This window comes from Pygocentrus nattereri, chromosome 20 (assembly GCF_015220715.1).
Source record: "Pygocentrus nattereri isolate fPygNat1 chromosome 20, fPygNat1.pri, whole genome shotgun sequence".
NCBI classification, from domain to species: domain Eukaryota; kingdom Metazoa; phylum Chordata; class Actinopteri; order Characiformes; family Serrasalmidae; genus Pygocentrus; species Pygocentrus nattereri.
Genome location: NC_051230.1, coordinates 11,242,515 through 11,270,502, shown reverse-complemented (window position 1 = coordinate 11,270,502; position 27,988 = coordinate 11,242,515). Strand labels below are relative to the sequence as shown.

Here is a 27,988-nt window from a genome sequence, read left to right as displayed (position 1 = left end):
AGTAAACAAACAGTCATGCGTCTGGTTCTCTTCGCGTTCCTCGTCTCGTGCTCGTGCGCGCGGGGCGGCTGCGAGCCCAAGATCGTCAACATCGGCGCGGTGCTGAGCCAGAAGCGCTACGAGCAGGTGTTCAAGGACGCGGTCAGCCAGGCCAACAACATCTACGGCAGAGACAAGTTCAAAATGAACGCAATCTCAGTCACCCACAAGCCCAACGCCATCCAGATGGCACTGTCCGTGTGCGAGGACCTCATCTCTAACCAGGTAAGGTAAAGCCCGCTCACCGTCCACTGTCCACTCTACGCTGGACTCTTTTTCAACTACAACACGTAGATGAACATGTTCATGTTCTGCTTGGAAAATAGTTGCGAGTATGTCTGTAGGAACATCAGTTTTCATAAAAAAATGAAGCACAGATTATTATTAGTTTCAGGCGTAGATGATGCTGTGATTTACCAGATTATTCAGGTATTCTTCATTGTATACCATACGGGTAAATTCATTTATTTGGTTGATTTGTTATTTGTTATTAGTATTAATAGTTTCATCCCTGTCATTGTACAATGGTGGAATTTTCTTACAAATGTTTTTTTTTCTGTTAAAGTGTCTGTATATGTTTTTCAAATCATACAGCTTGTGAAGAGAAAACTCATTTTAACATGTCCTCTGACAGTAATGCCCCAAAGGATCATCTGTTGGCGTTTAATTGTACTTCACCCAGCTGAAGCTCAGCTCCACATGATCGAATCTGTTTTCCACGTAGGAACCACTTTACCAATTACAGCTTACCTCCGGGAAACACACAGCAACCCTGCCGTCCAATCAGCCGCTTCCAGCGGTCTGTCAGACCGCTGCCTCTGTATTGGGAATTATTCTGGTTTAGAGAGGCGATTAGCGGCCAGTGTGGCTCATGTCATACCTACAAGTGTACACCCTGTAGGAGAGCATTCAACAGGACCCACGGCAGGGTCATTTTGCTGGCTGTTAGTGAGCAGCTATCAGAGATCACTGGCTTGGCTTCCAGCTGTAGAGGCTGATGACTGTGGCTGAATGGTGGTGGTGGAGTGGGGGCGTGGGTTTAGGTGTGCGACCTTAGTGGCCCATTATGGGGTCTCAGGGTCGTTAATGAAACATTAACGGCACTGTGGAGGAGTCGCGCACCTTTGAATAGAAAACGTAAAAACGAGGCCAATATGGCGTCGCCCCGCGGATAACAGCTGCTTTGTTCTGGTGGGGAGAGCACAGGAAGAGTATTAGAGAGAGAGAGAGAGAGAGAGAGACAGAGAGAGAGATTACAGAGTCCATCGCAGCAGCGCGGATTATCATACACACGCTCACTCACTCATTCATGCATGCACGCTAGTTTGTCTTGGTGGGTTCTTTGCATTGACTTTGCATTACTGTGGCATTACATGGCAACCAGTGGCGTAGGATCTTATTAACAACTACAATTACTATCTATAAGTACAAAATAACCACGTGATCTGCCGTGAGCTGCTGTTACGCCTCAAACTCCCCTCATCAGCATCTAACGCTAAAATGTTTAAACGTTTATCACGTTGTAGGTTGTTTGAAAACGGTTACAGAGGATGAGATGCATGTCTGTGCTGGAAGCTAGACTGAAAGAATAGTGTTGCTAATATTGACGCCAGTATACCTGAGGCACCGAGAGCAAATGATTATATATTCCCTCTTCAGACTTTTTCATTTTAAATATCTTAACATCTTCCCTCCGTGGTTGCTCCTCCACCCTCAGGTTTATGCGATTCTGGTGAGTCATCCGCCCCAGTCCAACGACCACCTGACCCCCACCCCGGTGTCCTACACAGCTGGATTCTACCGCATTCCAGTGGTGGGACTGACCACGCGCATGTCCATCTACTCGGACAAGGTGAGTACGCGCGACAGCACCGCGGACACCCCACGGCACTGCACGGCACCAGACCCCAGTGCGCGCTGCTGCTGGGCGTGTATTGAAATTCCGCCTCCGTCCCGCTCTCCTTGTCACAGATGCTATCTGTCCTTGTCAACTGTCAGTACAGTTATCTTTGTAAATGTGGCCCACTTAGAGTTCTGCATGTCAAAATACTTTCTCAGGGGAGCATAACGGATGAATCCTTGAGCACCAAGGGTCAGCTTAATTTAAAAGCTTTAAAGCAGTCGGGGGCATGTCCACAAAAAAAAAAAACAGGGGTAGCCACTGGCAGTTGTATAGTAAAATGTGCGTTTTAATTATTCAGCAGCCACGCCTGAGCACCGCAGGCTAATACATTTTTTTCCAATGCTTTACTCTCATCTACACACGGATAGGTGCATGTGCCGTGATACTTCTACCTGGATTAAAAAGTTCTACTGAGCCCCTAAAGTGCTGCTGCATTCCCTTGTATTTGTGAGGGATCAATGGCTACCGTTTTCACCACAGCCCTTTAGGGGTTCCTTGCTTATCTAGCGTGAAGCAGTTGCTCTTTCTTTTGGGCTAAAAAGCAAACTTACTGTTTTTTTGAGGAGAGAAAATCACTTTAACACAAATCACGTGGTGCTTACACGTTCAGGAAGGCGTATTGCAGAGTGACGTCACAAACGTGGCTGAACAGCTCCGTTTGTTATGGCAGAGCTATGCTCGCCAACTGTGGGGCGCTTTGTTTTCAGCTTCGCTAATACGACTGGTTAGCACCAGTAATCTGTGTGCTGTCTGTTCTCCCTGGCAGCAGCTGTTGTTCAGTGTGGTGCTTGTTAAAACTGTCAAAGGACGCCTGTTGACTCTGTGAGAGTTTACTGAAAATCTTGCTAGGCTAGCTAACCTAAGTCAGTTGCCAAACTCTTAAGATTAAGAGACCCTTATTAGTTCCACAACAGGGAAATTTCACCTCCGCATTTAACCATGAAGTGAAACACCACATACACTCTAGTAAGCACACACACACACACACACTAGGGGGCAGTGAGCACACTTGCCTGGAGCGGTGGGCAGCCCTATCCGCAGCACCCGGGGAGCAGTTGGGAGTTAGGTGTCTTGCTCAAGGACACCTCAGTCATGTGCTGTCAGCTCTGGGGATCGAACCAGCGACCTTCCGGTCATGAGGCTGGTTCCCTAACCTCCAGCCCATGCCTGCCCCAAGCCTGTGCATCAAGCCCTTGAGTGGTAAATGTGGTTAGCTCACATTTAATCGTTTTTTTGTATTTCACTTTTGATGGATTTGTAGTTGAATTTTTTAACATACTTGTTAATTTACTTAAGTATATTTGTAAGAAAAGTAATCCTCTCTTTATTCAGTTATGCTATCTTTTTATTTTAGACCAACATTGTATCAAAAATAAGAAAAGAGCATAGCTATCAAACTTTGGTTCCTATGCCAAGAAGTTCTACAGTGCACACGATAGCGGGTTTTCTAGAGTCATTCAAGGTGGAACCTAAATATACATACATACAGATATACACAGTTGTGTGAAAAATATTAGCTATTTTTGTTTTCGTTCCTAGCACCGTTTTGTAATTGCAACTCTGATCATGAAGAAAACGAAGCGTTAAGATGCAGAGAATTCGTGCGTTCACCAGCCTGGTACTAAAAAAGATTAGAAATAAAACAAACTGACATAACTCAGACTCTTTCCTGCTTCGACACACGCCTCCGTCAAAACATCACTCGAGACAACTGCATGAAAAAACAGCGTTGACAGAGCCGAAAAGTCGACTCAAAGCATTTGGACTGTCAGAGTTAACGGCTGTGTCTGAAACGTTTACAAGGCCTACTCGTACAGTATTAGGAGGAAGAAAGGTAGCCAGTCACGTCCGAATCTAATATTTGCATAAAACGCTGCCTGTAGAGGATTCTCCAGAACTAACACGGTGGACAACGCTGCCTTTTGAGGCACTGACTTATAAGACAGCACAAGCAGCAATGCATCGAGAGAGCTGCCTTCAGTTTCAGACATTGCCTTTGGCCAAGAGTCGAACCCGGACTCCCAAACGAGTCGAAGAATCGATTCCTTTGGAATCGACTCCCAATCACTAAAGCCTGTTTCCCAATTCGTGGTAGCGGTTCGACTCAACCGTATTCGCCTTTTTTTGTTTTCCACTAGGAAAATCTGGTACCTGGTATTAACTTTGGTAGGTTATCGCCTCCGTCGTGATTCCAAGCGAGCTGAGCCGATACCGATACCAGAAAGTGCCGTAAAACGATGCAGACTACACTGATTGGCCAGGGGGGATTGCTAACTGACATGCTAACGTTAGCTACGAGGTTAGCGTCGCCTTTGAGCGACCAGAATCGTTTCGTCTCGTCGTCTGAACTCTGATGTAACTTATTTTCCCTTTCATAAATCTTTTGTCTTGCTGTTGTCAGAACATTTCTTAGGGCTTTGCTATGACGACCAGTTACCTTACAGGGGTACTAACGTAAAACCTGCAGCGGAAAACGAATCGGTTGGTACCAAAAAACGTTAGGAGTTGTTTGACTGTACTTTTGTCCTTCTGCCCAACTTTTTCTTGAGCCATTTTTTTCACAGAAGTAACATTACTTTTACCTGAGCGTAGGTTTACCTGATTGAACGGCAGGTTCGGTTTGTGCATTATTAAACCGCTGTGGCTGACGCACATACACAGCGCTGTGAACGTTCTCCCTTGCGGCGTATTGACAGAGTGAAAGGAGGTGGCTGGAGCTGCTGTCCAATTAATTATAGTTAAAGTAATTAAAAAGCTCTAGACTGTTCCTGCCTGCGGGGCTTTTGCTGTTCCTCTGGAGAGAATAAGTTAACCAGCATCGTCTCTTTCTTTCATTTTTTTTCTCTTAGAGTATCCATCTCTCTTTCCTGCGCACGGTGCCTCCCTACTCTCACCAGGCCCAGGTCTGGTTCGACATGATGCGCGAGTTCCGCTGGAACCACATCATACTGATCGTCAGCGACGACCACGAGGGCCGCGCGGCCCAGAAGAGGCTCGAGACCCTGCTGGAGGAGAGGGAGACGAAGGTGAGATGCAGGGGGGCTGCTGGCGCGAGCGCGCTCACGTACGTGTGGTGGTGTGTGTCAGTGTGTGCACCTGTAATCAGCACCTCAGAGGTCCTCTATGTACGTTAACTGTTTCCTTTTCTGTTGTGTAAACGCATTTCTTTCCATTGGCTAACATTATTTATGCCAGAGGCATCAACAGCGTCTTAAGTGGTTTTTATCTGCAGAACTTTGTACTTTTTCTACTCATCTCACATTGCTTTTTGCCATAGTCAGATTTCTCCTACGTGTCTCTCGATCCACAAACAGGAGCAAAATGAGGGACTTAACCTGGGGCTGTGCAAAAAAAAATCAATGACAGAGACATGTGGGTATTTAATTACAGTGCGTGGAAGACTAGAGAGATCTGTGGGCGCTGTGAGTGGGAGAGATTATCTCCAAACCTATCTGTTACGGCTAAAACTACAGCTGATGTCTGTTGCCTTTCAGCAGCCCTAATGAAAATCAATATTCTCATGCATTTAAGGTGTTTAGGTCCACAACCTGGTTGGTGCTGTCCTGCCTTTTCAGAAACCCGGTTGTGTATGTGCGAGGCAGAAGGCTTATATGTCTCCGGCCCCCTGAATATATTTGGAATAACCTCAATGTCATTGTAATGTCATTTGCAGCAATGGCAGCCTCAAGCCCTGCTCGCTTTAAATGCAGCAATCTTCCCCTATCCCGAAAAACCCATCAGGGAAGCCAGAGCCTCATAAAAGTAGAGCAGGCTGCCTGATTTTACTGTCTGATCTTTACAAGGCTCAGACTGTGCTGTGATGGTTGAGGTCGGCAGATTATTTTATTATTGAAATAATGAGGAGTTATGATTAATTAGAAATATATTGATCTCTTTTCTGGTGCAATCAACATGCTGATGCAAATCACATAAAATCGCAATTAGTATCATAACATGTGGGGACACACGATGATGTCGGAATCGTAGTGGTATCAGAAGATATTTGCTTTGAAAAATACTGCCATCAGACAGATGTTTAGGCTTGACCGGTATTTCAGACAGATATCTGATGTTCTGTTTATTGTAATTCGGAAAAGTGGAATGTCTAGGAGGCGCGCTGGGTTACTGTGCTAAATGTGTGCACATTTTTCATTTTACTACATTTGTAAACTTAGAAATATCACATTTCTCTGTAATACTAATCCAGGTGGATCTGCCTCTAATCTTGTCCCAATTTCTGCACTTCATAAATGTTTATGTATCCACATTGGCAGTTATGTTAATGAAAAATATCGGAAATCATCAGCTCACATTTCCCATATCATTGCAGCCCTATTATGTTTCCTGCAAATTTGTGTCTGTGCTCTTCTGACTTGGCCAGTAGCATTATATATTACAAATGTGGGAAAAAGCTTTAGAATCATTACTCACTATTTTCTTGCTCAATTTGCTTTTAAACCCAAATTAAGAGGCTGCTTGGGGCTTAAGTGATGTAACAAAGCCTGAAATTGATCACAGCTTCAAGCCACAAATGGGATATATTCCAGCAGTCATTTACTTTCATTTCAAGGTTTGCAAAAAAGGATTTAAGGCTGAGTTTTAACACTTTATAGCAAAATTCCTCAGCATTGATTACTAGGCTATTACGGCTTGCTTGAAATAAATCATGTCTTCGCACAAACCTATCCCTCTGAATTTGCTCTGCTAGGGATAACGTGCGGATTAAATGCGGTAACAGACGGCACAGCTGCAGCATTAAATGTGTACACAGATTTGAGCTTCCTATATCTTTACTTTTTAAAGGCATGAAACGAACTGACTCACTGAGGAAAGTTACGACAGAGAGACTAATAAGAGCCATGAAGTGTGGAATAGATTATGTCAGCTACTGAAAAATGTGGTTTATCTTGATAAAGCACTTCGGATTTTTTCTAGTCTAGGCCATATGTTTGGTTTTGCAGATTCTGTGGCAGCGGTAAGTTATGCTTCAAGGGCTGCGGTGTTGTTTTGTTGTAGACAAACAAGAGATTGATGCGGCCGCTGGTACCTGCACCATTATTACTCATTTGGCCTTAGACCTCACTCCACAGACTATTAATAAACATAAATGCTTTTAAAAATACATCATAACTAAACACTACAGCATATGACTATATATTATTAAGGAGATTAAACCACTGAGGTTCCAAAAGGCTGTATATGGCTCACTTTGCTATACAATTTTAATTAACTGCAGGTGAAATGAGGCAAAATGATTATTCTGACAGTAAAATGAATCTTTTTTTTTGCTAGACTATTACTGTAGGAGGTGGGGAGGGGTGGGACTCTAGCAAAATGTCAGAAGGAATGAAGGATTGGCTAGGATTGCTCGTTTACTGTGGTCTTGATATTTTTGCAAGCCCCAGGGTTATAGTTTCCCAATTTGAAGCAGAAAAGTGGAGATTTTGTTGGAATGCTTTACTGCACACCATTTATACCTGTTTATAATATTCTTCTGTGTCTGCATATTTTCTCTGTGCACATTATTCATCAGAGTAAAAACAGGAACTATGAAAACCTCGACCAACTGTCCTATGACAACAAGCGAGGACCCAAGGTATATTTGCATGGTCAATGCACGCCGCCCAACAGTTATCTGAACGTAGCAACTAGAAGCAAGTCCAAAAAAAAAAAAAAAATCAACAAACAGATTCCAGAGATACCTTATCCTGCTAGCACGTCTATTTATGTTGGGTTCTTTTTATGATTGAGAATGGGTTATTTATTTATTTTATTTTAAATCGTATAATTTCAACAAAAGAATCGCCCCTTTTACCTCCCACTTTTTTATTTTTGTCTAAAGGAATGCATGTACTGAAGCCAGCAAGATTTGCAAGTCTATTCTTTTGACACAGTGCGTGGAGATCTGGTCGTGTGGGACAGGCACAATCCAGATGTTACTCCCACCTTTCTGCAGCATTACTGCCTTTTTACTTTTTCCTTTGGGAAAGAAGCCACCACCACCACCCTGCTCCCTTTCCTCCACCCGGTTTTTTGCTTTCCGGTTGCATCAATCTTCTTCTCCCTCTTCCTCTAACATGCACGCTCTTCCTTGGAGTCTTGTTTCCCTTCAGTTTGCATGCTGACAAAATGCAGAACTTTTTTCCTCTTCCAAGCTTACTTTTTCAGTTTAAGCAGATTATCACGGAAACTTTTTTTACTCCATTTTTCCCAATCCCTTTAATAAAAAAAAGAAGAAGAAAAAAACTGAAAAAAAAAGAAGCGAGAGCGCTGAACAGAGCATGGTTCAGGGTGGCGATGAGTCAACCACTTGACTAATGTTGTGTCCTAATCCCAGGCAGAGAAAGTGCTCCTGTTCAGCCAAGACACAAATCTGACTGCTCTGCTCCAGGAGGCCAAGGAGCTGGAGGCCAGAGTCATCATCCTGTCTGCCAGGTGAGCTCATCTGCCCTGCAGCATAATACAGTATAAACACCAGCATGTGCAGGGAATGAAACTGTACCAGATCAAAATGACTAACTACTCCAGCCAACATAGGTGTTTTGTAAAAGCTGTGGTCCTTTTCTGAGATGATTTGAAATTTATGCTCAGGGTCTCTACAAGACTTTAAAAACTGGCAACATGTAACCATTTGATGTATGGTTGTTTTTATTTGTCGTACTAAGCCATTTTGTAATATTTAATATGTTTTTTTTATTGGGATATGATAGATGTCTTCTTACACTATAAAATAAAGGTGCTAAATGGAACCCAAAAGGATTCGTTGGAGGCATTCTGTAGAACTTGCATGGGCAGCTCTGGGGGGCCAGAGTATTGCACAGTTTAGAGATTTTCCTGCTAATGCACATCTGTTTCAACTCATCAGTGAATTGTTAAATTTAGTAGATGCGCTAGAACAGGGAAATCAGCAAGCTGTGCTGGTCACTGAACCTCAATTTCTCACTCTCGCCATTGAACCACTACTTTTGTTTCCATAAAGAAGCATTTAGTAGATGTTTTTTTGTTTTGTTTTAAACATTTAATTAAGCATTTAAACATTTAATTAAATGTACAATCGAAAATAAAAAAATCTTTTTAAAGACTGAAGGGTCTCCATATCATATAAAAGTTCTATACCAAATATAGATTTTTCCTAAAACCAAACCAATAACCATTTGGTAAGCCCTGTTTTAAGAGTGAATTTATATGAATATGCATTGCTACTTTGAAGCTAAGTAGCACTGTCAGTGACCTCAAGGCACTTGAAGGAGAATGCTGTTGAGCACATTGCCAAGCAGGCACTAGCATTGGAGATACACATTTTAAAATACAGTGCTTTGGATTTACTTTTATCTACAGTACTGTGCACAAGTAAAAGATTACACTTTGTGTTTATTTCTAGTCAAAATTAATGTCATTAAGTACAAGTTATTTATTTTTCTGTGTCAGGAAAAAGCAGAAAATGTATTTAAGAGAAAATTGCACAGTAGCCTCCACAACTAAATGCAATATAAAATGTCAGTATTTCATGTGTGAACCCTTTGTTTTTATTACAGCTTCTATTCTTATAGGGAGACTTGCTTTCAATTTTTCAAACGAATCTGCAGGGATGTTGTTCCACACCTCCAAAGTTCAGTCTTAGAAGTTGGTTGCATTTTCTGGTTCTCAAAATCCAATAAATTGGATTCACATTCATGTTGAGGTCTGGACTGTGGATTGGTCAGTCCTTTGTTCTGAGAACACCAGCAGCTTCTTAGTTTTTTTTTTTTTTGTAACTTGTCTTTTTAAAAATCTGTATCCTTTCTTCAGTTATGACTTCTTGACAGCTCCACATGCTTTCAAACCTATAGCATTGAGTTGTTTTCACACAGTAGAAGGATGGACAGAAATATCTGTGGATTTTATTCAGATCTGAGGCAATGTCGACTTTTTATTTTCTCCTCTCTCTCAAAGATGAAAGCTGATCTTGGAGAATTGTTAGGTGTCCAATTTTTAATTAATTTTTAAAACTCCAGTTTAGGAAACTCCTCTTTCCCCTTTTTTAAGTAGGTGGATTGTCCTCTCCCCAGAAATATCTACTCATAGTTGAATACCTTGTACTTAATAATAGTTTTGACTGGAAATGAAAGAAATGATATGTGGTCGCTGACTTTTGCTCAGTGTTGTAGGTAGATTCAGCGTAAATAAACATGACATTAACACACATATTGCCAAAAATAAGTAATCTAAAAGACAGCAATTGTGTTGATGTAATTTATTTTACTAACTTGTAATTAATGCGTTGTATGTACATGTTTAAAGCACTGCTTTTTTAAGTACACCCATAGACGGCACATGGTACAGCTAAGATTAAAATCTGAGCTCCAACAGAAGGATTCACCTCTACATTAATATGCAGTGTTTTTACAGTCTGTGCGTAAGAGGCTAAACTGTCTATTTATTTACTACCAATGTGAAAAAACAATTTATAAGCAGTTATTCAGTGACAGCATCTGACATCCTTTTTTAGGCAAGGGATCAGTAGGAGAGACTCACCAAATGTCAAATTGTGAGCGTGAGGAGATGCTTTTGCTCTTTTTAGCCCAACAATCAACTTGACATTGGAGACATTTACTCTGCATGATGCCTGCACTAACAACCTCTATCCAATCACAGTGAAGATGAAGCTGCAGCCATTTACAAAGCAGCGCGCCAGCTCAATATGACAGGCTCTGGTTACGTGTGGCTGGTCGGAGAAAGGGAGATGTCTGGTAAAGCACTGAGTGAAGCTCCAGATGGTATGTACTATTCCTCCACCCCATTCCACTCTCTCTCTCTCTTTCTCTCTCTTGCACAGACTGTGTAACAGATTGGACGTGTTGGCCTTAGCGCTTTTTATATGATTACAGTTTTGCAATCCACATCGGCGAATCAGTGTTTGTGGTGTACTTGGGTGTTTAAACGTTTAAACATCTAGATGTTTAAAGGTTTTAAACACTGTGATCTTTCTACTCATTGTACTGTGTGCTCTATGTCTAACGTTTAATTTGTTTCATCTTTAAGTGTGTGTCCTTTCTTTCAGTAGACTACAAATGATGCAATAGAGAGTTGTGGTAATCCATATTGGTTTGAATGCGCGTACATTATTACTGGTTTGGCTGGTCATGAGTTTATTTATAAGTGGTGCTTTGCTACCTCTACATTGAAGTGTGAATACGATGGTAAGCTACAACCGCAATTTCTTTCTGTCCTGGCTTCTTTATGCACATCCATGTAATCTTCACATCAGTGTGCTTTCAGTGCTCACCCTGTCCTAAACCCGCCCCCCCCTTCCGCCTATATCTTACGATGTCCCTCCTGTCTGCCCTCAGGCACTCTGTTACTATTGATAACTCTGTGCACGTCTCTTTCTTTATTTAACGACTGTTGTCTTGGACTGAGAATCTTTTGAGTTTGTGAAGCATTGCCCAACACCATGTAATGTTGTCAACTGGGCAGGCTTGCTCGGCCTCCAGCTAATCAATGGCAAGAATGAGTCCGCGCACATCTACGATGCGGTGGCGGTGGTGGCCCAGTCCATTCAGGAGCTCTTTGAGAAGGAGAATATCACAGAGCCTCCTCGAGGCTGCGTGGGCAATACAAACATCTGGAAGACTGGCCCGCTCTTCAAACGGTGAGGCCAGAGAGTTCGCTCTGTCGCTCTGCAACTGCCGCTCTGCTACCACCATCCATCCGCTTTCATGCATTACCATACATTACCGCTGGCACTGGCAAGTGTGGGAGTTATCACACTGCAGATATTGGAATGAACATGTGGTGTGAAAGTTAAATAAATTGGTAATGTGGGAGAAATAAATAAGGTTTCAAGCTATATTTCTACAAACATGGTCGAAGATTTTGTAAATTGATCACGAGTTATAGAGGGTGGTACATGAATCATTTAATCTAAAGATACACCAAGCCTGTTAAGTTGTAGATTACACTGGGAACGTGATCTTTCAAATCCAGTCTGAATCCCGTCTCGGACCCAAAAGCTGGCATGTTCGTGTTCTTCTCAGTGTCATATCCAGTTCTGTTCACCTTCCTTTCTGCTTGCAAACTGTCAGCATGATGTTTTTCCACCCATCTCCTGCACCTTCTCTTTTCCATCTCTGTTCCTACGCACCTGCACTCCTCTCCTTGACTGGGGAAAAAAAATACCCTGCCATTACTTCCCATCAGTGTCAGTGTCAGTGTCACTCGTCGCTATTGAAATGGGGATAGAGGGCGAGGGTTTTTGTGCAGTCTCTCACTTGACCCCCCTCCGGTGTGCTAGAGTGCTGATGTCATCCAAGTATCCAGATGGCCTAACAGGCCGCGTGGAGTTTAATGACGACGGGGACAGGAGGTTCGCCCACTATAGCATCCTCAACTACCAGAAGACTCGGCTGGTCCAAGTGGGCGTCTACAATGGCTCACAAGTACGCAGTCACCGCAGTCCTGTTTAGAATCAGTAACATGCTTCGATTTGACATGTACAACCTTTAGAAAAGACTGAAACAAATCTCTAACAATGTGATAGACTGTCACAGTAATGCAGTCATCTCAGCCCTGTTTAGAATCACTTAACATACTGCAATTTGACATTTATAACCTTTAGAAAGTGTCCTCTAGCAAATCTTCTAACTGTCAAACTACAGGTTGTGATGAACACCCAAAGGAAGATAATTTGGCCAGGAGGAGAGACTGAGAAGCCAAGAGGCTATCAGATGTCAACAAGATTGAAGGTGTTTATTAATTATTTTCTCCCAGTTCGTTCACAGTTTTGCTAAATTTCTCACATTTATTTTGGCATGGCTAATTGCCCGTGGAAAAACTCAAGCCTTATGTGTCTGCTAGATTGTCACCATTCATCAAGAGCCCTTTGTGTATGTGAAACCGACCCTGCGAGACGGAACATGCAAGGAGGAATACACTGTGAATGGAGTCTTGATCAAAAAAGTGATCTGCACTGGCCCGAATGAGACCATTCCAGGTAACAATGCACCCATGCTAGCATTAATAGATGTACACTGTGAAACAAAAGTTTGGGGATATCTTTCTGTTAAAAAGCCTTTTAATAATCAACATTTTTTTCTTTGTCGGTTTCTAGTAACTTAACATATTGAATAGAAAGCTGTGAAGATCTTGCCATTTTTATCTGCAAAAACTGCAAAACTAAAGGAACTGACAAAAGCCCTGCTTGGGAAGAAAGCCAAAGCTCACATATTTTATCCCCTTGTTGTGATGTCAGAACTCATCAGCACTCAAACTTTTCAGCTGTTCAAACCACCTTTAGGACAAAAGATTTCAATATGTGCTTTTAACAAAAGTTTGGAATAGGACATTTTTGAGACAAAATCTATACTTCGCATCAAGGAAGACGCTTTAGTGAACATGAAGCTTAGTGCTGTAAGTTGTACACAAATCAGAGACCACTTTCATTTATTTAATTTTGAGTCAAAACATCCATTAAGTACAAGTTATTCATAATTCAGCATCAGTCGAAAAAAAGCAGAACACAGAACTTCAACTAAATATATTTTTTAGTATTTAGTGGGTGCTTTATTACAGCTTCCATTCCTTTCTGAAACCAATCTGCAGGGATACCTTTCCATACATCCACAGTTCACTTGTACAACTTTGATTGCATTTTTTGCTTTTTGTGATTCAAGTAATCCTAAATTTCTTCCATAATGTTGAGGTTTTAACTCTGGGGTGGTCAGTCTGTTGTTCTACCAGCAGCTTCATTATATTTGCATTTATTTTTCTTTTTTTTGTTTATTTCCTCTTCTGATTAATGGCTCCTTGACAGCTACATGTCCTTTCATACCTACAGCACTGAGTTCTTCTCACAGTTTTTTCAGATCTGAAGCCAGAATTGAGCTTGATTTTTAGTTCTCAAAGATGAAAGCTTATCTGTTTACTGTCCTGTTTCCTGAAATTCAATTTTGGAAACTTTGTTTTTGAACTTATTTGCTTTGACTTTGAAGGGTCCTTATGTGGGACTATCCTAGATCTAATCTCCTCAGAAGTCTGAAAAATAAATAACTTTTACATAATGACTGTTTTGACTGGAAATGGAGGGCAGTCTCTCACTTTTGCATAGTAGTGCATGTTTTCATACTTTTTATGAAATTGAAAATCAGCCATTTCAATACAGAAAATGGTGTCCCAAAACTTTAAGTGGCGTTTTAGTGAGATATTCGTAATTCTTAATTAGACCAGTACTATATTGTGTGTCTGACTTTGGCTTTTTCATAGGTCGGCCCATAGTGCCTCAGTGTTGCTATGGGTTCTGCATTGACCTTCTGATCAAGCTTGCGACGACAATGAACTTCACCTATGAAGTGCATCTAGTAGCTGATGGCAAATTTGGCACTCAGGAGCGTGTGAGTAATATCAGTACATTATTGATTTTGCCAATGCTAGGAGTTTCTCATTTGTCTTTTCCCAAGGTCATGCAGTGGAGAGTCATAACACATCTTCTGCTCTGGATATCTATAGCATGCAGAGTCATTGCTCACAGGTGTAATTATGGTTCCTTGGCAGTACTGGAGAACATTCTGAGTAAGACAAATTACTGATTGTAATTTCCCCTCTGTTATTAGGTGAATAACAGCAACAAGAAGGAGTGGAATGGCATGATGGGAGAGCTCCTGGGTGGCCTGGCAGACATGATCGTGGCTCCACTCACTATTAACAATGAACGAGCCCAGTACATAGAGTTCTCCAAACCGTTCAAGTACCAGGGGCTCACTATCCTTGTCAAAAAGGTATAGCAAAATGATGAAATCTTTCTGCTGAAATCTTCCTCCAGATTATTTTTGACCTTGATTAATCCAGACAGCATTAAACATCACTTTGTTTAGTGCAGTTAGGGATCAGGAATCACACCTCATGTATTTAGTTTAAGGATTAAATAAAGATGCAATAATAAGAAATTTAATAAGCCTCAGAGTCAGGGTCAATTTCATTTAAACTTTGTCACAAAAAAGTAATTGAAATGTAGGTAATTTGCTGAAAACTCCCCAGACAGCAGAGTTCTAGAAATGCTTCACAGCTCCTCTTGTTAATTAAATTCCCTTAGCTGAGCATATTTGTGCGCTGGAACCTCTTCTGAATCCATTCTTAGGGCTTTTGGCTGAAATCTATTAATACACCTAAGATAAGCCTAACTACAGAACATGTTAGATGCTCCATATGGTGGCTCATTTGCCAGTGTGGGTGGTGTGTGTTGGAGCTGTGAGTAATGCCGTGTTGTTGACTGCAGGAAATACCACGCAGTACGCTGGACTCGTTCATGCAGCCCTTTCAGAGCACTCTGTGGTTACTGGTGGGTCTATCGGTCCATGTTGTGGCGGTGATGCTCTACCTATTAGACCGTTTCAGGTAAAAGAAGCTCATCACTACCCATCTCTCAACGTATGGATCATGGAATTAATTTTCATTAGGTGGGACCAGGCATCAGCACTTAAGACTGAGTAGGGTCAATAGATCGGTTGTCAGAGAGGACAGGTCCCTCAGTGCGTGTTGTCACAGTCACCTCTTTGATTTGCTTTAATTGGAAGAAACCACTGCTGTCAAACCCATGATACTATGAAGACAATACAGTACACTTAATTTGTTCAAAGAATCATATGATAGTTAATCATTGCTTGCAGAGAGCAACATATTTGTTTACATTCCAAATGGTGCCGAACTTAACCTATCAATAAACAAGAAATGCAGGTCTAGTGAAGTTTATTTTGCTTGTAGGGCTAAATGTTGGGCACAATCAAAATTTTTTCTGACCAATGTTGTGACTGTGATTTAGATTGCAATTATTTTCTATAAATTAAGGTCTAGGTCTGTTTTTTTTCTTCAAAAGACAAGCATATGCACAAATTATGTCATGAGGCATAAACGCTGATGATAGTGTGCATGATTGCCATTAGTTGTGGTTATATTGTACACTGCACAGGTGTGTTTCTTTGCTTGTGACTGGTCTGACTCATCCACAGGTGGTTCACAAGGTGTGTCATTGGGTTAAATGCCCCTACCGTAAACTTGTCAGCACATTGTTTTTGAGAATATATGCTATAATTAACATAGCACTTTGAAATTAAATTCTTGCAAATCGTTATTTTGATATAAAAACTCATTTCAGTCCTAAATGCTTATATTAAGATAGAGGTAGACTCATCTGGCCATAAAAGTTTAATTAATGGTCTATTTCCATGCAATTAATTAAGTCATAAATTCACAACAGAAACATGTGAAGGATAGACATGTACTTTTGATAGTGAAAGGTTAGTGAAAGTTTTTCTGCTCTTAAAAATAAAAGTGCCAAATTATTTGGTTTCCTAAAGAACTTCTTAATGGATGGTTTTATAAGAACTATTTTTGTACGGAAGGGTGAAGAACATTTGTAATGTTTAAGAACATCCACATAATTAAAAGATTCTATACAAATGAATTGTTTTTATGAGAGACCGTTATTTTTTTTAGGAGTGTAGGATCCATGTCTAAACCTACTGTCCTAGAAAGATATGCCAAAATCCCCAGCAGCTGTGAAGACTACTGAACACATACAAAAGATTTAGTAAATGTTATTGTTACTGGAGTTTGCTGTAGTAAAGATTATTCCTCTACAGCCCGTTTGGAAGATTTAAAGTGAATAGTGAAGAAGAAGAAGAAGATGCCCTCACCTTATCCTCTGCAATGTGGTTCTCCTGGGGTGTACTACTGAACTCCGGTATTGGAGAAGGTACATGAAAGCAAAGAGAATTATTTACTCAGTCACGTCTTTCTGATGAGATTGCTCCCATGTGCATGATTGATTTTTTAGCATGCATAAACGCTACTCTCTCTCTCTTGCCCTGTACTTGCAGGTGCCCCACGGAGCTTTTCAGCGAGGATTTTAGGTATGGTGTGGGCAGGTTTTGCTATGATTATAGTTGCATCTTATACTGCCAATTTGGCAGCCTTCCTTGTGCTGGATCGGCCTGAGGAGCGCATTACCGGCATCAACGACCCTAGGGTGAGATCACTGTGTGTGGACCAGCCTCACATGTCATAAAAATGCATGGAAAACGCATTCATTGCACAAACGCTGCTCACAGATCTCATGCTTTTGCATGGTACGGTATTAGGTCAGGCAATTAAGTCAGACGTAACAGACCTGTTTCATCTCAGTGTATTTTTAGATGCCTTTCTCTCACCATGGAAAACCTCTACCTTGCTGAAATGATCAATGAACATAAATTTCAAAGGGCTTGTATGAGGATAGTTCAGCCACAGTTCACATTTATATTTAAACACTTCGTTATATAGTCACACAATTGCATTAGCATAATTGAGCATAAAACACGGTGGATTGATAAGGCACAGGGAGAACGATTTACATAGCAGTTCTGTGAGAAGCATTACATTGCAAAGCAGTGGTACGGCACAGCATGCAGCATGTTCTCAGTGGTAGCAGGATTCTGGGACATGTTTTTCAGGGCATGCTTACCTTGGCTTGTCCTATTCACTTATAGCATCCTGTCCTCCAGCACTGCTATCCCATGTAGACAGTCAGAAAAGCCTGCTTTTGGATTTGCAAGATCCCAAATCCAGCTAACTTGAATTATTTAGATATTTTGGATGAACTGTCACTTCAGTGATTATGCATCTCCTGAGCTCAAAAGGACAGCTCTTGCTGTGCTATTGTTTTGCAGCTGCGAAACCCATCAGACAAATTCATCTACGCCACAGTCAAGCAGAGCTCTGTGGACATTTACTTCCGCCGTCAAGTTGAGCTGAGCACCATGTACCGCCACATGGAAAAGCACAACTACGAAAGTGCCGCGGAAGCTATCCAGGCTGTGCGAGACGGGTCAGTCACACACTCAGCTCAAGAATTTGTATTGATAGAGTACACTCTTAAAACACAATGGTTGAAAAAATCTTTAAAAGGCCTTTAAAAAATCTAATTTTAAAGACTTATATGAAGAGTTTGATGAAGTATGTAAATAGTATGAAGACATTGCACTAATTCCAACACCATTTGGTCCAAATAGGAAAAGCTGAAAAATCCTGTAAATTCTGTGTGATTCTGTGATGTCATAAAAATCAACTGATTTACATATGTCCGCCGATTTACCCCACAGCAGTTTAGCTCTGTCCAAGTTATATGGGCTGTTTCAGCCTGGACTGCTTTTGATTGAGGCACAATACTGGACAATCAATCAAACCGAGCTCATTTTCATGTATATGGGATAAAGACAGGATATAAAATGGTAATGTAAAATCATCTTTTTATGACTATTTTTGTTACATAAACCCACTCCAAAGTCATAAGTGGGCCTCGGGGGTGGGATAAATGCAAGAAACGTGTGGAATATGAGCTTTTTGCCATAGGACCTTTACATTATGTGGCAGTTCCTTTTACAAAAATGGTTCTTTAAGGAACCAGCCACTGATCAGTTCTTTAAAAAAACTGGTTCTTCTATGGCATCTCTTCAAAGAATGCTTAGAGTATAAGGATGTGGGTGTGTGGTGCTTGAATGTTTCTCTTTGTCTTGCTAGACAATGAATGAGAAAAGTGTAAGAAGTACATAATGAATAAAACAGGACCTTAATTCACATTTAAACCAAAAGAGAATAAAACATTTTTGTTTGCATGGACTGCAGGGATTGACAGCAAACCTTTGCTTGTTTGAGATATTAATAGCAATTCAATTGTTATGTCCCAACACTGAGTATGATAAAGCAGGCATCAAAGGAATATATACTGTACAATACAGTGATGTGTTTTACCAGCCAGTGCTGTGGGTGACAGATTCTCCTCTGAGTGAGCAAACAGCAGGCAGAATGTAGATAAGGCAGTGCTTAGTCCTATTCAATACAGCTCATATTGATGCAGAATACAAAGCAGGATAGGGAGTAGCACTTCAAAGGGGGACCTTCATGAATCATTGTGTCGTACAAAGCACAGACAGAGACTGATGGCAGAGGGCCAGTGCTGTTTAGGACCTGTGTGAGGAACAAAAAAATATATAACACATTCAAATCAAATGAAGTTTAAAAGTTTTCACCCGCTGCCTGAACAAGGCCCAGCTTAATTGGGCTTAGAGGATTCATGGTAGTTGGCTCAACCCAAAAAGAAGCCACAAATTCTTGCTTTCTTGCTTAACAAATCCAGTCTCAGCCAGGGATCTACAATTCAGAGCCATTGTAAAGCACTCTTCTCTCTGCTTTAGCAAACTCCACGCTTTTATCTGGGATTCAGCCGTGTTGGAGTTTGAAGCCTCGCAAAAGTGTGACCTGGTCACTACAGGAGAGCTGTTCTTCCGCTCGGGGTTCGGAATTGGCATGCGTAAAGACAGCCCATGGAAGCAAAATGTTTCCCTGGCCATTCTCAGGTAATGCTATCATGAATCACTCTAGTGTTGTCTGTTTTTTATGTTTCTGTCCTTTAATCTTGTGGCCTCAGCCTAATTTGTGTCTTTTTTAAGTGGTCCAGTGTAGGCAGACTGAATTTGCAAATGTTTTCTTTGAATCAACAGCTCCCATGAGAATGGTTTCATGGAGGACCTGGATAAAACCTGGGTGAGATACCAGGAGTGTGACTCCAGGAGCAATGCCCCAGCCACGCTTACCTTTGAGAATATGGCAGGTATGATCCACATTCGTATTTTATATAACTGTCGTCATATTTCAGATCAAATTATGCATGATCTTCTTCTTCATCTTCTTCTTCTTAATATTTTCATTCATGTGTTCCTTATTTTTTCTGGGCTTGCAGCTAGGGATGCAAAATGGCAATTGTGGAAAGATGCTTATATGCAATATTTTTGTGTGCATACCTACTATTGCCAATACATAAACATTAATAAAATGTACAAATTGGTATCTAATCAAATTGGAGAAGCATTACAGTGGAATATAAAGTTTTTATAGGGTTAAATGCAGTAAAGTGAATACAGTGCAGATATTTTAGTGCAGCAGCAGCAGGAGCATCACCTAAACATTCTCCTCTTCTATAGTAAAATGAATATCATATCAGTTATCAATATCACATATCAGTTTGAAATATCTGTCAAATCTAAACATCTATTTGATGCCGGTGTTGTATTGTCTGCAGCCACAGTAAAAAATGTGTTACTGTGTCTATCTTTATCTTATTTTAGACCAAACAGTGACCTACATAGACACACTGAAATGATTCAGGAAATTAGTTCTTGAATGGCAAGAATTAAGACTTAAATAAAACAAATAAACAAACATACAAAAATGATATAAATAAAACAAACATACAAAAGAGTATAATATTAACAATAATAACATTCAAATTAATAATAATATCAGCAGTTATCATCATAATGAGCTCTATATGTATGTGTTAATGAATCTATGGAAATTCTTAATTTCTATATTACTCTCTCAATATTTGACTTTTTTAAAATTGAATTGTTACATTCATTTTGCAGGCGTGTTCATGTTGGTGGCTGGTGGCATCGTCGCCGGGATCTTCCTCATCTTCATAGAGATCGCTTATAAGCGTCACAAAGACGCTCGTAGAAAGCAGATGCAGCTGGCCTTTGCGGCAGTTAATGTTTGGAGGAAGAACCTACAGGTACGGCTGTCCGCTCCCTCATTCTTCCTACAGGATAGGAGTCTGCATGGACCCCTAGCAGGCTGTTTACTGCTGCTACCTGATAAGTTTTCTGACACTAAATGGGGACAAATGGTCAATTTCTTCCAGCCTAGTCAGTTAGAGGGTTCAATTTAAAGGCCCAAAGAGTGCAGCCAGCTGTAGCAAGATGCATGTTTAGCTCTTGACCTTTGCAGTATGAAATAGACCAAAGGTCAAAAGACTGCCTTTTCCCTTAAATGGCTATGCTGTAATGCATGCTAAGTTACAGATAAATCTGTACTTCCACTGCCCATCAAAAGTTTGGGGACATCTTGCTAACATTTGAAATTTTCTAATACCTTGGGTAGATTTTGTTCATCAATGTGGCTTTCTTTGCATGAAGAGAAGGTTTTGTTAAAAAAGAATACTTAACCGTTTTCTTTTCCAAACCGCCTTAAGGGAGGTTTAAACAGCTGAAATTTTTGAATCTGACATCACAACAAGGGGAAAGAAAATCTGTGGAGTGTAATGACATTATTCCCAAGGCAGTACATCTGTTTTTGCAGTTTTATGCAAAGAAAAGATGGTAAGATCTAAATCACTTCATATTTAGTTATTGCAAGCTGACACACAAATTATCTAGCTCATTAATTAAAACATTATGGAAATCTAGGTATTCCCAAACTTTTGACAAGCAGTGTATTTACGCTGCATTTACAGTTACATAAAAACTAAGTAGTTACAGTGAGTGAATTGTATTCAACCACAGTAGAGTATCACAGAGCAGGAAAACTGTTGTTGTGCAGATTTGGGCTTTTGCCCGTAGTATGCTGATGTTATGATTGAGATCATATGAGTGGTTCACTGCAGATCCATGCTAAGGATCAATTCCTTCCACGTCTTCCACTGTTCAATCAGAGTGCGCAGCATGAAGAAACAGCTTCTCCATTCTCCCCTACTAAATCTCCACTAAGCAGAGCAATACACATGCACACACTAACACACATACACTACAGCAGGCAGTACTGCTGTGGCGGAGTAAGGCCAGTGCACGCTGGGCTGTGCTCTAACTGAAAGGCCATGCTAGCTGAATGTCTCAGTGGGGTTCCCGCATGGATCAGAGGCTCTTTCTGCCTGTGTTCAGATCACTGTCCCCTTACTGCTGGTCTCAGTCTGGGTCAGTACATGCTGGGTCACTGGCCTACACAACAGCAGGAGGCTGGTGAAAACCAGTGTGGCCTGCCTTTCTCCAATTGAAAAGCCCAGCTGTGTTTTTATGTTGGCATATTGAAGGCACCCCAGTAATCGATCTCAGTATAAATCAGAAGTAGCTTAGGTTAAGTTCTAGAAAATATACTTACCGTTTATATGTAAACATATACCCTGTTGTTCAAAAGTTTGGACTTGCCTTCCATATTAATGATTTTCATTATTTTTATATACCTATATTGTCATTTTGAAAAAAGCATGGATGCCCTTGAAAAGGGTACAATCTAGAAGACAGCATATGCTGCTCCAATGTGTGTACATATCTTTCAGCACTGATGGTGCCCTCACAGATGTGCAAATTACCCATGGCACGGGCACTAATATACCCATTACCATGACACACCTTGACCTATTTGCTCATAACAACCTGAATGGACTCGGGAGAAATAATGTTCATTATTTCTATATAACAGCCTGAAAGGTCGACTCATGTGACCACAATACATGTTTCTACAATGCTTCAGTCTATTTCAGATAAGCTTGAGCCCTGAGATGTATATGGCTTTTCCGAACATTCTAATGTGTAAAATGTATGCTGTTGTAACATATACAGACCGTGGCATGGCAATGTCATGTTGAAATAGGCATGGGCATCCCTGAAAAACATGGCCAGCAGAATTATATCTCAGGCATTATATCTTGCTCCAAAATGTGTAGATATCTTTATGTTAATTGATACCCACCAGGTAAATCTAGGGTTTAAATGATTTGCACATCATTGCATTCTGTTTTTGTTTACATTTTGCTCAGTGTCCCAACGTTTTTGAAACAGAGGTGCACAGTAAGTTTACATTTACAAAAAAATATGTTTTTTATTTGCATTTCAAATACTTTTTTGGCTAGGGATTTTGTAAGGTTAAGCTGGGAAAATGCCCCCTAATGTTTTATTCAACATTTTAAATATTTTGATAACTAGAAGGTATTAAGTGATAGAAAATATAAAATAAAATATATTGCCTTTTTTTTACCTCTAGAATCATCTACAGGTCTTCATCATTCTGGACAAATCTTAAATTCCTTTTTATACAGCTTCTAATTAATAGCTTGAAGGCTGTTACATTTTAGAGTAGTAGCATCATATTAGAATCTTTGTAAACTTGCATGTACAACAAAATTGGTTCAATATGATTAGAAACATTGATTCCAAACTTTTGAACATTAGAGTGTATTAAAAGCAAATGTTAAAAAAGTTCACTGTATAATGGTAGATTATGATGTGAGCAGTTATTCTCTGTGCAGTGATCCTTAGGTCTATATTTCTCCACAAACACACCTCTCATGTTCTGGATTTAAAAATCTGCACAGCAACAATGGCCACAGTTTTGTATTGAGGTAGAAATAAATAGTGAACAGGGATTGTATTTGATTGTCTTGCTCACATCAGAGATGTTTTGGCCTGAGGGCTGTTTATGCCTACTGGTGTCTAAAGACACGGTGGCACGGTTACTACGCCCACCCATTCTACCCACATAGAGTCACGGGGCCAACACTGATGAGAGTGTATAATTAGAGTGAATCACTGTTAGCCCTCGAGGAAATCTGGATTTTGCTGTTTCTTTTTTCCCACAGTTTTATCAGCTAAAGGAAAAAGGGAACAAAGATAAACTGAGATATGTGGATAATCTGCTCATATTAATATGCATCAACATGTGCAAAAAAGCAAAACACTGCTGGTGATTTTTTGGGCACCAATGAATAATTTGCCCTCGACAGCCAAAATCAACCATGCCATGCAAAGCGTAATGCTCATCCCATGGTGCCTATGCCGTAGGCCAACGATACTGCCCGCCTCACACTGTGGCTTTCTGAATGCATGACTGGTCAGATCTGCCCTGGCAGCATTTGCACTTCAAACAGTGCAGGCCAGGTGCAGATCAAGAATCCATGAGCTCCGGGCTGTTTGGCTCAGAGACACTGGCTCATCAGAGGGGTTTCAAATGAAATGGATGAAAGCATGGACGCTCCAAAAAGACGTGAACAGCCACGCTTTCTCTGCATCCAAGTTCTTCCACTAATCACTGAAGAAAAAAAGAAATGTCATTCCATTGTTGAAATGTTACTGTGCATACTTTCTGTGGTGAAATGTGATGGAGAAATCCTGCTATGCTGCCTGAGAGAAAGAGAGCAAAAAAAAAAACTGTACCACCCTATGAAGACAGAAATATGCTGACACTGTTGTATCATTGTATCACAAGTATTTCAAAATGCACTTTATTCTACAGGCTTACTAAAAGGATTCCTCATCAATTGGCCACTTAACGCAAGGTCAATGAACATAACTAATAAATTACTTTCAAGCATTATGTTAATGCTTATCAGACACATTTTATTACTGTAAAATAAAGTGCAATCTGGTTTCAGTTCACCCCTTTGTCAAAATGAGTGTCCACTAGATGGGATGGGGGTCTAATTGGGCGAATCAGCCACACGAAGGCCCAAATCCGGTTCTAAGTCTATAAAGGACGGTGCTGGCCAAGGTCAACTGTCATGTCATTCATTTTGCATTTCCTTTTCGGTTCCATGTACTGCATGTCCTCTGGTTGAAGTCACTTCCCCTCCTCCTTGGTATTATCCAACCCTCCCTCTTATCAGCTCTCATACCCCTCCTTTGACCTCCCAGCCATTATACTCATCCCCCTGGGTATAATGCTAAGGGGCCGTGTTGAGTTTGGATTTCAATTACTTCTTGATTGGTTCTTAATTTATTTCTTCCATGAAACAGTCGAACCACTCCTACCTTTGAAAACAAAAAAAGAGAAAAAAAGCTGCTTCTTTCTGTCTTGATTGCTTTCATTTTGCTCATTTCCTTTGCTAATGCTTTTTGCTTTCCATTACAAAGAAGTAAGAACTGGAGATGGCTCTAATTTTTTATCACACCATCCTCAGTAGTCCTCTCCCCCTCTAGAGTTTCAGGATTGTGTAAGTACATATGAGTAGACTTTTGTAAGTATCTCTCTCTGCATAGTGCTTGCCAGTGTCCTTTTTGCTCTGTAGAACCCTGAGGGTGCATGAAAGCACTATTGTGACTCAAAGCCAGGACGGAGATGCAGAGTGAACAGTAGATGATTACAGCTGACGGCATTAAAAAAAATGTCCTCAGCCAAAGTCAGTTGATTGTAAATATGTAGACACTGAGAATGAATAGTATTAGGAGTAGCATGATAGTGGTAGTAGTAGTTTGGTGGGTGGTGATGATTGGAGACTTAAACCAAGCACACTCCTCCAAAGAACGCAAATAATTGTTCTACATAATACTGTATATTTATTTTAGGATAGGAAAAGTGGTAGAGCAGAGCCCGACCCCAAAAAGAAAGCCTCTTTTAGGTCCATCAGTACCAACCTGGCCTCCAACATCAAGAGACGTAGGTCCTCCAAAGACACGGTAAGGAGATGAAGAATATGACACCCTGCCCTGTACTTCTCTCTCACTCTATCTCCTTTTCTATCTTTCTTGCTCTCTCTCCTCTCTTCCTCCTTCTCCTTGAGCCTGCCCTGTTTTTCTCTCACTCTCGTTCTCTCTCTCTCTCCTGTCACCTCATCTCTCCTCGCGAAACGACGTTTCATCTCAGACTCTCTTCACCCTCACACATGGAGTACGGTCATGGCCACATGTCTGTCAGTCAGCTCATCAGTGCTCCATCCAGACATCTGTTGGGAAAGCCCAATCAGGGACGTAGCTGCTAGTCGTAGGGAGCATGCCGTTGAGGGCTGTGGGTTACGGCTGAGAATGGGTTTGAGGGGTGGGTGTCATGTGGGTGCAAAAGGGGCCAAGGTAGTCTCTCCCTTAACACCTTGTGCTGGACTTTCTCCCGTGCCTAACCTGGATGGGACTTTAATTTTGACGCTCTTACATTTTTTATTTTCTTCTTTCTTTATATGTGTGCGTTGTCTTCCCTTTCACTGCTCAGTCTTGTTTTTTTTTTTTTTATATATAAAAATTTCCATGTTTTTTCACTTGTCCCATTTTATGTGGTTGGTGTCACACACAAAGTCACTTTTCTTGTACGCCTCACACTCAGTGCACAGTTAATGAGCTAAAAAAAACAAAATTAAAGCTAAAGAGTTATAAAAACAGGCAAGGCTAAAATAACCTTGGTTATTCCCCCCCACAGGCCCTGTTCCATTATGGTCTCCCACTTTATTTTTAACCTTCAAATGTTTCCTTTGCAGTGCTATCAACTCAAGTATGTCTTCCTTATCATTTCCAGGAAAGTTTCTGCAGATGATTGCCGTGGTCTGGTGCTGATACATTGTTGAATGCTATGAATGCTTATACTCCCTGTAGGACCCACTGGCGCCTGCACCTGCCTACAGTCTTTCATCCTCCCACAGGTTCAGCCAGTGCCAGCTTGCACATGAAAGAGCATCAGGCTCTGGGGACTCAACACAAACAATCCTGAAAGCGACTATTTTTAATACAAGCAAATGTATTATTGCATTACCCTGTTCCCTTTCAGGTGACATGCTCTTGAGTTTTCAGGTTTGTTTTTGTTTTTTGATTTTTTTTTCTGGAGCATGTTTCGCCCCAAATCATTCACATGTGAAATGATACCAGTCTTACTTTTGCCATTAAGACATCTGACATACCCTAGAACCGACAAGTCCAGCTCTTTCAGCTGACTCCTTCTGAAACGCCCCAAATCATTTGCATCTGAGAGTAGAATTCAGTTAGTCAGTTAAGAAGATCCACTTCCCCCATGTAGATACAAGGAGCTGGAGATACAAGGCAGATGACAAGCTAGTAGAGCGCTTTTTTATTTTGTTTATCCTTGCAACATTTAATATATCCTGTCACATCTGGACAGGCGTTTTTTTTTCCATATTTTGGCCAGAAACACAAGACACAGACTTACACAGACGACACAAATGTGGCATTTAGAAAAAAGCCCCACAGACAAACTGCCTCTTTGAACTGATGTTTACCCATCTCAGTCCTAATCATCCTTTTCTTTTATATCAGTGTTTTTTATAAATGGATTTCAATGGAGTTTTAAATGTCAGTGTCTACGCCACATGCCACACTGCCTTCTCTCTTCCTCTACCAGCATGACTCCTGTGGTTGTTGTAGTTAGACCTCTCCTGTTGTTCGCCTGTCTGTAGGCAGGGGGCGCTGTAGGCAATGATTCAGAATGCTCATGCTACCCACGAACCCTGTTGTTGTCAGTGAGGCCAACCCAAGCCAGGTCACCTTGCCCAAATTTGGAAAGAGCAAGATGCTCAGCAGCCGTTAATTTAGTGACGCAGACATGCAGAAATTAATTTGGCACATTCTTACATTGTCGAAAGCAGAGATAAAAACTTTGTGTGACTATTTAAAGTGTATCAAAATAATAATCTGAACTGATATTATGTTCATTTTTAATTGGCCTTCAGCGAGATCTGAAGCGTGCAGTGGACCGACTTGGAATTTCAGGGCTTAGCTCTGCGCGGGCTGCGGCCCTCATATGTCATTAGGACAGTTACTATGGTGATAATACTTCTAGGTCAGGTAAATTATTAGCCACAGGCAGAAAGACTCTAGCGCTGGCGTTTATGTGATTAGGGTTTTCTCTGAGACGTTTCCGGCCCAAGATGTATGGGCTCCATTAATGAGGCCTCCCGTTCAATTTTAGATCGTACATGTACATGAAAGCCGACTAATGATGAAGAGTGTGGCTGCAGCGAAGCTTGAAGATGAGCTTGTGCAATGAATCTGTGACCCTGCACTCTGTTGATTAGACTGCAAAGTCCAGTAAGCTGTGCACATTTAAAGTCTAGTCAGTATAATTCAGTGGCAGATACAGCCTACAGTGGTTGGGGGAATTGCCTCACTCATAACAACAGAATAGTCAAATGTAATGCAAAATGAAATGCTTGTATTACTTGTGTAAAGAGGGAAAAATTATTATTCTTGTTGTTTTTTTTCTTTTTGTTTGTGTTCCCCTTCGTCTGTAGCCATATCCCACGGACATTACCGGCCAGCTCAACCTATCAGACCCCTCTGTGAGCACAGTGGTGTGAAGGCAAACGGGGGAGCAAGAAAAAGAGGTAGAGTGAGAGAGAGAATGAGAGAGCGAGACTTCGTGGACTAGAAACGGAGGAGATGGTTGGGAGGGGTTGATTGACTTTGAGCCAAGCACGCTGATCCCTAGCTGCTGCTGCTGCTGCCCCGCCATCTGAGCCGACGACATGTTCATTTGAACAAAAAAGAAAAAAAAGCA

General features: G+C 41.0%; 1 protein-coding gene across 4 annotated transcripts; it reads left to right on the top strand.

Moving 5' to 3' along the window:
* Positions 1 to 15: 15 nt before the first annotated feature.
* On the top strand, positions 16 to 27,976 carry grin1b (glutamate receptor, ionotropic, N-methyl D-aspartate 1b). 4 transcript variants are annotated; one of them, XM_037531588.1, is made up of 21 exons: positions 16 to 264; positions 1,757 to 1,891; positions 4,792 to 4,968; positions 7,476 to 7,538; positions 8,280 to 8,377; positions 10,577 to 10,698; positions 11,399 to 11,573; positions 12,216 to 12,360; positions 12,580 to 12,666; positions 12,779 to 12,914; positions 14,183 to 14,310; positions 14,530 to 14,694; positions 15,192 to 15,310; positions 16,555 to 16,667; positions 16,792 to 16,940; positions 17,620 to 17,777; positions 19,144 to 19,305; positions 19,450 to 19,559; positions 20,374 to 20,519; positions 25,060 to 25,170; positions 27,723 to 27,976. In XM_037531588.1, exons 1-21 carry the CDS (start codon positions 16 to 18, stop codon positions 27,786 to 27,788), a joined length of 2,814 nt encoding a protein of 937 aa, XP_037387485.1. In that variant the 3' UTR covers positions 27,789 to 27,976. The 4 variants fall into 4 exon arrangements, with proteins under 4 accessions (XP_037387485.1, XP_037387486.1, XP_017546692.1 ...); XM_037531589.1 differs by lacking the exon at positions 7,476 to 7,538; XM_017691203.2 differs by lacking the exon at positions 25,060 to 25,170.
* Positions 27,977 to 27,988: the final 12 nt, after the last annotated feature.